We start from the raw sequence: 11,516 nt of genomic DNA, 5'->3' as shown, positions 1-11,516 counted from the left end.
CAGGCAGGTTACTGTGCCACTGAGCTATATATCTCTGGGCCCCTAGTGTTTTTAAAATGGATTTTCAGGGCTGGAGATAAAGTTCAGCCATACAGCACCTGCCTGGCAAGTGGGAGGTCATGAGTTTGAGTCCCCATACAGAAAAAAAAGTGGATTTTCAAGTTGGAAAACTCTAAGCGCCAACCAGAAAAATCACATTAAAGTCAAGGAAATAATATATGACTAAAGGAGTAATACGTAAAACTTAAGTTTTTTGTTGTCGTCACCGTTTTTAAAGGCAGGGTCTTGCAATGTAGTTCAGCTAGGCTTTGAAAGAACTTTGTGGCTCAGGCTGGCCTTGAACTAAATGGTAGTCCTCTTGCCTCATCCTCCAGAGTGCTGGGATTACCACACCCTACTTTGTTTTTCCTTTGGTCTTTTTGAGACAGAGCTTCACTGTGCAGTTCAGGCTGGCCTCAAACTCACTTTGCAGTTTAGGCTGGCCAGAACTTGCAGTACTCCTACCTCAGCCTCCTGAGTATATGCGCCACCATACCCCACACACCTGAGGTTTTTGAAATTTGAGTTGCTAGGTTCAAAAGTCTGGAGTTAGCCGACCTAGTTCAGAAGCAGGCTTTAGCAACAAAGTTGTGATATACAATAGAATATACTGAAAAGTGTCCTTTCAGTCTTTTGATGAGAAGATTCAATGCAAGAAGCTAGGTTTTGTTTTAAACCGCTGCATTGAGCGATACAAAAATTCTGATTTCATGTATATAAATAAAGGAAATGATGTGATTCTTTAGACAGCTTTCAGATAATTTTCTTTATTGAAATTTACAGTAAATTTTGCCAGAAATTTTTCATTCATGATGGAATATGCCAATTAAATATCAGGAAAAAAAATTTTAATTGTATTGTTATATAAGGTATTGGCTAATTCCAGTGGATCCTCATCTCTTACTGCTGACATTATCTCCAGTATTTGACTAAAACAAAACAAAACAAAAGATGGTTAAATTTCCAAATATGTATTGTTTTAAAGGCATATAATCATCTTTTCCATGTAAAAGAATATCTTGTATTACTAGCACCTTTAGCACAGTAAGTTTAATAAAGTTTTCAGCAAGTATCAACAGAAAAACTTTACTCTCAGCAATTATAAAGTCCTGGAGCTGACTTGCATACAGAGCCAAGAGTCAGGCTCTAGTATATTAGATTAAACCAGCTTTCTGTATTGTGTGCACAATACCGTGTAATTAAGCCAGTGGAAATGAGTCCCTTAAGACAGTCATAACATCTTTAATGGATCGTGAGAAGCACTTAAAAGACTACAAGGAAAGGTACATTGTACTTAATAAGGGTAAGTACCTTTCTACTTTTGGTTTCATTTTACTTACATTTGTATTTATGTAATGATGATACTAAAGAATAGCACCCAAAGTTTGAAAGCCACTGCTTAAGGAATTGGTTATTTAGATAAGAATGGCTTATTAATAACTAAGTACAATGACAGCAAGTTGGGTGGGAAGGGGAGTGTGGAGGTGTTTATAGTATCTTTCATGGATGATAGAACAGCCCTGGGATTTATCTTTCAGTTTCTTTTGCCTAAAATGATTATCAGCAGTGTCTTCTAACAGTATTATTTATAGGTGGGACATCGTTTTTTTTTTTTTTGAGACAGTGTCTCTCTGTAGTTAGGCTAGCCTTGAACTCTTGCCTCAGCCTGACACAAGCTAGAATTCTTTAATGAGCCCCAATACCTGGCTCAGAAATTTCTTACCAGGGCCTTCAGTGCTTAGTAGAACCTTCTGTTGTGTGCTCGATAACAACAACGTTTATGGCAATCAGCTAGAATTCTTTAATGAGCCCCAATACCTGGCTCAGAAATTTCTTACCAGGGCCTTCAGTGCTTAGTAGAACCTTCTGTTGTGTGCTCGATAACAACAACGTTTATGGCAATCTTTGAACATCTCTTTGCAGCCAGTCTATTGGTAGGTAGCTTACATGGCCTCAAGTTTTAGTTACTTCTTTTTAAAAGTTCATTGTTCCCAAGAATTTAATGGCATTTGTTTAATGTGGCTTTCTTAAACTAGACAGTTTTAAGTCTTGAAAGAGCCATATGATTCCTGCCACCCAACCTCCTTTCTTAGTTCCTTCTGTCAACCTATTAGAGTGGGTTTTTTTCCTTTTTGCCAGTCTCCTACTTGAGATCCTCTGGGTCCTGATAAAATCTGAACTACTAAGGCTGGTGTACAGGAGACCTCACAGTCGGGCCTCACTTTGCCTTCCTAGACTTCTCTTCCACTCACCCTGGTGCATCCTACTTTGCAACACTAACCTCAGTATTTCCCTGAGTCAGCAGGCCTTTTGCAGTAGGCCTTTACTTAAGATCTTTGGCCTGATTCCCAGCCTGTCTTAGTAAACAGCTGAAATGTCACCTGAATTAAAATGCTTAATCCTCTAGGCAGACAGTTGCCATGTCTGTGTTCCTGGACACAGATTCTAGCAGCTTTACCATCTCAGACCCAGTATGTTTCCTGCTTGTTTACTTCAGGAATGCAGGGGGCCAGTGTCCAACTCTGAGTGCCTCCCCCAAGGTGCCTGGCACAAGGAACCATCCCTGCAGTGGGTGGATGGGCACAGGAACTGGCTTGAGTCTTGCAGCTTTAGTAATGTACACTTTTCTGGATGTGTGGCAGGAGCTCCAAAATGGCTCTTTCAAGGAATTGCTAATCTAACGAGAAGTAAGACCTCCATATAGTAATGACAGGGTAGACAACAGAACGAGGCCGTAGGTAGGAATTAACTTGCCAATTTGTAATTAGTATAAGTGAAGTGAATGGGCACAATTTTACGTAAGAGTAAAACAGTATAGAAAACTGACACGGATACACTATTAGCAACCACTTGCTATAGGCTGGCTGCTAGCAAAATACCAGTCTGTCATTTCTAATGTCTTCTTTGAGCTCTAAAAAATAATTACAAATATTGCCTTCTGACTAAATTTGCAAGTGACAAATGATTTCAAGTGTATTTCTCAAATACATTCCTAAATCTATAGACTTTAAAAGCACTCAATTTAAAAAAGGCTGCCAGAGTCAAAAATAAAGAGGAAAAAACTTCTCAAGTAACTTTTACAGGATAATTCTCCATTTTTCTGCCTGCTGAATTTTAGACCTGATTTATCTAATACTGATTATTTGTTAAAAATTACTTTTTAAAAAAAGGTGCATTCTGAAAAACTGGCAGTCTAAAGGTAACAATCCCATATTTAATTTTTATGGACATGTTATACAGTTCTGCCTTTTTTATGGGAGGGAGGGTGAAGAAAAGAAAACCCTGTCACATGTCATTTTGTTCCAAGACATTAAAGAACAGATTCTAACATTAAAGAAATGTTATTTCCTGGATTTATTCAGGTTGTGAAATCACTGAAACTGTAGACACATTAACAGAAGGTCTCTTAAAGCTAACTGGTTCCTAACAGCAGAGAGAAGGTACACCAGAATAAACTTAGATCGGGGAAGGTGATTATATGTGGATAGCTCTAGGATCTTTTCCGTCTTGCAGAATGACAGGTAACCAGCCCAAAGTCTGTTTTCTCCCTGCTGCAATAAAATCGCTGGGTTGGAAGGATGTGAAGCTAAAAGTCCAGATAGAGAAACTGATGTGCAGATTCTTTCAGATCCTTACTGAAACGATCTTTGACCTGAACTTGAACTTTGGCTCATGATAATAAGAGTGGGTATAGTTTCCACGGACACTTGTTACAATGACCTGTATTTGATTTGGATTTCATAAAACTTAAGTTCTGCCCTTTGAGTTCATTTTTTAGTAAATGGCATGCAGTGGTTGCCTTCAGGGATTCTAAAGACCATAAAAGAAAAACACTTACATTATATGGCAGGGTTCATTTCTATCTTTTAAACAATGCCCATTTTCCCATTTCTTCTTGGTAGGAAATGAAGTTTTTATATATTTTGATCCAGCATGTGTACTTTTAACTCCACACCAAGGCGCATCTGGAGTTAAGTAAAAAAAAAAAGTTACAACTGGTGAGAGGTCTGTTTTTAAACTTTATGAACATAAATTAATATGTAATCTGTGAATTATAAGCCATAATTTAGCTTTCTAAATCTTCTGGTAATGTAATAGAACACTTCTAAGAAAATCCTCAGGTGCATTTTAAATGCTTTAATTAGTAAGACTCAGCTTTTTCTGCTAACATTGTTGATGGTATGCTTTTAAAAAATAAAACAATTGGAACATGATAATATTTAACGTAAATTTCTGTATTATCTCTACTGAATATGAAACAGTGGCTTTGAATATGTATCTTTAATCATAACATCTTACACATTTTACACTGTACTTATCTATTTCAAATTTATGTTCGCCCAAGGAAATAAAGTTGATGTCTCCAGAGTATGTCAGTCTAAGCTTTACTAACTGTCATTATATAATAAAAGAGATAACAGGATTTAGAGATAAAAAGTTTCCACTTTCACCTTGTTTTAAAAGGGAACAGATTCTAAGGTTCTTGTTCAAAAACAATTGACTTTTGCAGTTTTATAAAATGCTACAGAATTAAACCATTAAAAAGACATCATGTAAAAAAAGATTATGAGATCTTGAAACCCTGAAGTGTAATACTTGGTCAGAACTCCTTAATTAAGTATAAGACCTTAGTTTTTACAGTCTGATTTTTTTTTAAGTTTCTAGACTTAGACAAACTTCTAAAATTGAAAGCAAAAATCTCTTGTGTAAATACTTCAACAACAACCCAAAAAAGTCTTTTGGAAAAGTCTAATTGTTTAAATTGAGCATCCTATTTTAAAATACATGTTTAACAGTAAACCTGATGTCAACTTCTTTGTGGGGGAGGCAGTACTAGTTTAAGATGAAACTACAGTTCTCAACACTTAAACTTACCAGTCTCGATCATTAATTTTTCACTAGGTATTGATTTCAAAACTTCCAAATTAGCTTCAGTTTTCAGTGAGCTTTAAAAAAAGTGTTTGTTTTTAAAAGAAGCATTCAGTAAATAACTTTTTTATACCACATTTGTTTAAAGCAAGTTACAAAAAAATCTAACATAACAAGTTTTGTCAGTATACTTTAAAAAAGCATTAATACATTCTTCATCTTCACAGATTCCAGACTAATTCCAACCAGTTCTGCCTTTAGAGGATGTAATTTTTCATGCTAATCAGCTGATGCACCAATTGCTTTTTGTATCAGTTTAAGTAAAATTTAACTTAAAAAACTGATTTGCATAAATTATGAGGTTGTTAACTTTCATTTCCATCATTTTCATTTTCAGCCTCTGAGATAGGATTCTTGCATCCAGTTCTACACTGGTCTCTAATAAAATTCTATGTCTGCACCCTGCCATGGTTTCTTAGTAGGATGGAGGAACTCTGCCCCTTGAGTCTAGCCTTTGCCTTCAGACTTGCTTTGGGCTAATGGGATGGGATGATTTAGCCATAGGCCAGGTACTTTTCTGTGGTTTGTGTGCCACACTGGGTAGTTGCTACATTTGAGGCCCCGGAATGAAAACATGGCCTGTAGTAGAGAGCTCAAGTCTTTTGTCTTCCAAACCCAGCTGGCACAAGGCCTGAAACGCTTACTCATGAGTGAAGTATGGAATGCTGACTATATAATGTGATGTCTACTAATACTCTGTGTGTGAGTGTGTGTGTGTGCTCTGTAATTACAGGTAAAAAATTCCTTAGGAGCAGTTTTAAAAAGGTTCACAGCCAAGGAAACATGATAAGAGATTCTACATACATTTCATGCCTACATAGGCATAACCTGTCACTCTCAAAATGTTCTACAGTCAGCCTACATCAGCATGACCAAAAGCCCATAATGCATTAGGGCTTACTGATGAAGCATTCTTTGGGTTTGGATAAATAACATATTCACCAGTACAGTGTCACACAGAGCAGTTTCAGCATCTCAAAATTCCCTTATTCTGCCTGTTCATTTCTCCCTCCCCTCATCTAGCAAGTACTAATTTGTCTCTTGACAACCACCTCATCAAATACTGAGAAAAAAACAGGACTTTTTGGTGGAACTAGTAGACATTTGCTACCCTGAATCATAACATGTGAGGTGGAAAGCTGATAGAGAAGTGATGTCATGTGTTAAGAGACATATGTACTGTGCCTGCAAAGAGAACAAAAGCAAACCAATACACCCAAGAAATTTCTAACTAGATACCTAGAAATCTGGAAGAAGGAAAGGAAAGGGGGAGACAGAGACTGAACCTAAATCAGAGAGTTGGTGGAAAACAACCAGCATGTATCAGAGTAGAGGTGAAGCGTGGCCCGCACAAATGGAGACTGACTGCTGTCTGAACAGTCTTTTTTCTGACCCTGCTCTGCTCCACCACACTTTCCGCAGTTATAAATCCCCACCTCACTTTTCCAGCTGGGATCCTTTCTGAAGAAACTGGATCCAGAAAAGATCTGTATAAAATGATATTCAGAAATTTTCGTAAGGTCAGTTGTTGACCATCTGGGCCTGCCAATTGATGGGACTCTTACCAGCTTCCGACCAGGGGTTGTTTTTTAAATAGACAGTGAAAGACTGACATTTAAAGAAAGTCCTCATCATGACAGACACCAAAACAGGAAAGAACAATACAGCAAGTACTGTAATTCCTGTCTCAAGAGATGAGAACTGCATCTATCAAGATAATATAAAAAAATAAGAGCTTTCAGAGATTCAAAATGAATGCCAAAGTAAACAATAAAGTTGGTAAATAAGGCACTTTTTTGGAAGGAGAAAACAGATGTAAATTGTAGAATAAAAGAAGTTTTCAATTTGTCAATCTAAATGGCAAAAAAAAAATTAAGAAAATTCTCCAGGACTGACAAAGATGAGCCTCTAGCTGGAAGAGGGCTGCAAAGAAGCATCACAATGAATATAAACCATGAAAACCCATCTGTGAAGTGTCATAATACCAGACATAGCCACAAGCAAAACACAGAGTGAGCACTGGGAATCAGAGCAGACTTGAAGGGATGGTATTAATTCTCAGTGAAAACGACTTCTCATTTAGAATTTTATGCCCAGAACTGTCAGCCAAAAGTGAGTGCTTGTTCCTTTCACTAACCACCCAGGCAAACTTTTAGGAGGAAAAAGACAATTTACGATTTTTCAAACATAAAAAAAACTTGAAAAATTTTACTTCCTACAAAAAGTTTCTCCCTTCAGAACAAAAACAGACACCACAGGATGTAAAGTTTTATCAAGAAGACATACTAGTCCAAATGGAAACAGAAAGAAGGGTCTAGAATTAGTGAAACTATATAGACCGGTTTCCTCATGGGGAAAACAGATAAAAGCATTTTACAGAGCAGGGAAAACTATGAGCAAGCTTCAAAGTTTGGAAGAAAGCCAAGAAAATAAAAATACAGGAGTAGGCCATGATGGTCTGCCTGTAATGTGAGCCTACTCTAAGGCTGAAGCAGGAAGACTTCAAAAGTTCCCTGGGCAATTCAGCAATTTTTTTTATCTCAAAAATAGAGTAAACTGGGGAGAAGGCAGTCAGGGTAGAGTCCCTGGATGTAATTTCAGTATTTCTGTTATATACACATGCACACACACACGGGGGGCAGGGAGGAAGTAGAGTATTTTAGCTTTCTTGTTACGGGGACACAGCTGACACCCACAACTTCAAAGAGGAGAGATTTTAATTTGACTCTCAGCTCCCAGAGGATTCAGCACATAGCTGCCCAAATCCAAAGCAGAAACATCATAGCAGAAGGGTGTGGTAGAGCAGGACCACCCAGTTCACAGGAGCAAAGAAGCAGGAGCAGCAGCTGTGAGGAAGGGGCCAGGTACACACCCTCAAAGTTAGGCCCTCAGGACCCACCCTGACGTCCCAGAAAGTTGCTTCACCAATCCCCCAACCCCTGGACAGACCTCAAAGCCAATGAAGTTGTCACTCCACTCTGATCACCACAGGAATTACTCCAAAACAGAAGTTCAAGAAAAGAAACATAAGCATAGCATATCACATAGGCCAGCAGGCAACAGCATCCATAGAGACATTATTTTGTTCCAGCACCTTGGAAAGTGACTACAAAAGCAAGTTTCATACTACTTTGAAATCCTGTGAAAGGACCCTGATGGAAGCACTCGTATTTGACAAAAAACAAGCTCGTGCTATAGGCATGCTAGTGACTGCACCAAGTGAGGTTTTAGGGTGGTGGCACAGTGCAGTCACCAAGCAAGGAGCCAGAGCACAGATTCTCACACTGGGAGTCACTTTACACCTATTTCTGTTTTCAGCCTCAGTTTTTTGACCACAGAATACACACCACGTGTGTACAACTACATATAGAGCTGTGAACCTGTTTCAGAGGCATATAATGCCCTGAGAATCAGCTGGGTTGCTGGTGAATGCAAGTTGTGGATTTCAACATAAACTGTTTCCATTATTAAAACAGAAGGTAGGGCAAGCTTGCCAGGGAGAGAACAAGTCAGTATCTCCTGTGAGCCTACCAGTGCTGCTGACAATCAAATATCTTGTCTCCCGCGCCTTAGCAACTGGATGGTTCCAAAGCCAGCCTGAGTTGATAGCAACTAAGGAACATAAAGCAGCTAAATGCTTGTACTGTTTGGTTGATTATGGTGACTATGGTGACGGGGCCAGATGTCTGAGCATGGCTTGTGAGGATGACAGTATGCAGTATAGCAAATATGGGGGATTTCCTTCTATCTTTTCTTTGAAGGCCAGTATTGTTTTCACTGATTTGCTTTGTTCTGACTGTTTTGATCTATTCAATATTGTTTTGAGTGGTTTTATAGTGTTCTGTTTTTGGTTTGATTTTGCCATACCTGATTGAACGAACAACTGTTTCCTGTGAAGATAACAAGATATACTATAGTACCTATTACTGTTATCCCAGTATCCTGGTCTGAAGTTCTGACCCAATTTCACTGCATCATCTTGATTGGCTTTATTCTGTATTGTTTTGTTGTATTTTTTATCTTTAAAATAAAAAAAGGAAAAAATATAGAAGGTAGGGCCCTATAATTATCAAGCTTTAACCTGTAAGCTTTAATTTCTTACATAATTACTGTTTCTCAAGCAAAAATCAATACAGAACACATACTTTAACAAAAATAAACCTTTATCAGCAGTTCACTGTAAAATAGTAAGAAACATGTTTAGTATAAAAGTTAACAAACACAAAAAATAACCTAACGACGTACCAACCATTAAACCCTATATAAAGATCCAAATCAGTCAAAGCAGCTGCTGCTTCCTTGGTACCATCAAATGAGTGTACCTAGGGGACACACAGGTGTCATTTTATTATTATAACAATTACTCTTCCTTTAAAATTCTAAGTAACATAGATAATACCTTCTGAGAAAAAACAAAAAATCCTCCCCAAATCCTGGATCAGTGTTTTGAATGTGGCACTTCCTCCCATTTTCCTTTTCAAGTAAGATTTCTCAGTTGCACTCTGTCGTCATCTCCAGTGACACAGGCAAGGATGGGCTGCCTAGGATTTCCTTCTGCTGTGCTCAGTAGGTGTCACTGCCTCAGCATCACTGCAAAGTCCCAGGAAAGTACGGTAGTGGCAGCCACAACACAAAAGCAGGAGGAATGGGTAGAAAACTTCAAAATATATTGAACGTATTACTCTGGAATTCTTCTGGCAGAGAATCTTTTTTTTTAAGAATAAAAATGACTTCTAAAAAGCAATTTAAGAAGCATACCTGAAGATTAATGATTATAATGACTTGGAGAACTATTTAGCTCTCAGTAAGGGGTGAGACTGCTGCTTTAAAATGTAAACTGATACAAAGTTGACAATGTCAGCTTAGCAGGCAGAAAGAACTGAAATGACATTTTTCATCTCTACAGAGCCAAAGTGTAGGCACAGCTGTTCATACTTTGGAGTGTATTTATGTACTCAAAAACAAGTAATAACAACATTGCTTTGCAAGTGATGCTGTGTTACAAGTCCAGAGAGAGTAAGCACACTGTGCATAACATGCTGTCCGAAACGTATCTGTGTTAACTTCCCAAAAGCATTGCTAGTGGACTAGAAAACAAAGCCTCTGGTAATAGCCGAACAGTTTTAAATGTGACTCTTCATAAACCAGTTTTTGTGATAAAAAAAAAAAAAAATCAAATGATTTGTTGTTGCTTTTTAAAATTTAAATTACAGAATCATCCAAGTCAATTTTAATTTTTAATTAATTTATTATGGTACTGGGGACTGAAACCAGGGAGCTCTGAGCTACAATCCCCAGTCCTTTTTTATTTTGAAACAAGGTCTCTGTAAATTGTCCAAGCTGGCCTGCAAGTTGCAATCCTTTTGCCTCAGCCTCCTTAGTAGTTGGGATTACAGACAGATGCTGCCATGCCAAGCCTAAGTAAAATGTTATTTAGAAATAAAGCAAATGCATGTGAAGCAGAGTCTGAAGGTTATAGTAAATGCCATCAGTAATGACAAGCTGCTTATTAAAACCTCTCTCAACTCCCAAGTGTAGGTCCTGAAGGCCAAACTAGAGTCAGTAAAAGAGGAAGTGTGCAGAGTAGCAGCACCACAGCAAAACACTGCACATGTGTTACAGTGCTGCGGAACACTCAGCCAGGCAGCGACAGCTCCTCCTCTTCCTCACTCAGCAGACTGTAACTGGTTTTTTTTAACCAGTACCAGGGATCGAACTCTCGACTGCGCGCTTGTAAGACAGGTGCTTATGTGGCTGAGCTAAATCCCTAGCCCCAGTGTGTAACTGGTTTTACACACCCAGAAACAACTTCACTGATTGTCAGTGAGTCTCTTGAAAATGTGTATGAAAATCTGTGGATCTGAGTATTTTCCTAAAGCAGATTCTCAAGAGTCCACGATTCAAGTAAGATTAAAAATCATTACCTAATACCTAAGCTAAGTGAAGTACAGATAAGATTAATGATTGCAATGACTGGGAGAACTCTTTAGAGCAAAATACAAATTACAGAAGAAAGTGAGACCAGAGTATAACAGCAAATGAATATAGTGATGAGAAATTAGGAAGGCAAGCCTGAAACACATGATGAAATAGTTCAAGATACTATAAAAATCGGTTTATATTTTTCTCAAAATTTAAATTGAAGAACATTAATGAATGGCTGATGTGAGAGACAAAAATGCAGAGTGTGAGAATGTATTTAGGAACACTCATGGGATTTTCTTGTGAGAATTCTGTACTCATTCTTGTTAGATGTGGTGGCACACATCTGTGATTACAGCACTTAGGAGGCTGAGGCAGGAGGACTGCTGTGAGTTCAGAGCAAGCCTAGGCTACACAGAGAATTCAAGGCCAACCTGAACTATGTAGCAAGACCCTCTCTCAACCTCCCCCTGAATTATTCTGTACTCATTCTTGTAGTCTGAACAAACACATACTAAAACAGTTTATGTCTGTCCAACATCTGGCCCATAAATCCAATAGTAAACACACATGTTCTTCAAATAATGGTAAAGTTTTAATAGCTTTATTGTTGACACCTGAATTTC

At 38.1% G+C, this 11,516-nt stretch overlaps 1 protein-coding gene across 21 annotated transcripts in view; it reads right to left on the bottom strand.

Moving 5' to 3' along the window:
• Nucleotides 1–790: 790 nt before the first annotated feature.
• The window catches only part of Tatdn1 (TatD DNase domain containing 1), a 55,247-nt gene continuing 44,521 nt past the window's right edge, over nucleotides 791–11,516 (bottom strand). For 3 of the 21 annotated variants that reach the window (XM_003467380.5, XM_013149950.3, XM_063231125.1), the window contains 4 exons: nucleotides 9,214–9,290; nucleotides 4,915–4,985; nucleotides 3,878–4,004; nucleotides 791–968 (listed from right to left, as the gene is read on the bottom strand). In XM_003467380.5, the coding sequence (XP_003467428.2) occupies nucleotides 866–968; nucleotides 3,878–4,004; nucleotides 4,915–4,985; nucleotides 9,214–9,290 (378 nt within the window). In that variant the 3' untranslated portion in view covers nucleotides 791–865. The other 18 variants (XR_002790531.2, XR_002790532.2, XR_002790533.2 and 15 more) reach the window with 13 other exon arrangements.

Source organism: Cavia porcellus, unplaced genomic scaffold (assembly GCF_034190915.1).
Source record: "Cavia porcellus strain 051 isolate PalLab524CR breed Dunkin Hartley unplaced genomic scaffold, mCavPor4.1 scaffold_19, whole genome shotgun sequence".
NCBI classification, from domain to species: domain Eukaryota; kingdom Metazoa; phylum Chordata; class Mammalia; order Rodentia; family Caviidae; genus Cavia; species Cavia porcellus.
This window is presented reverse-complemented; position numbering and strand designations above follow the sequence as displayed.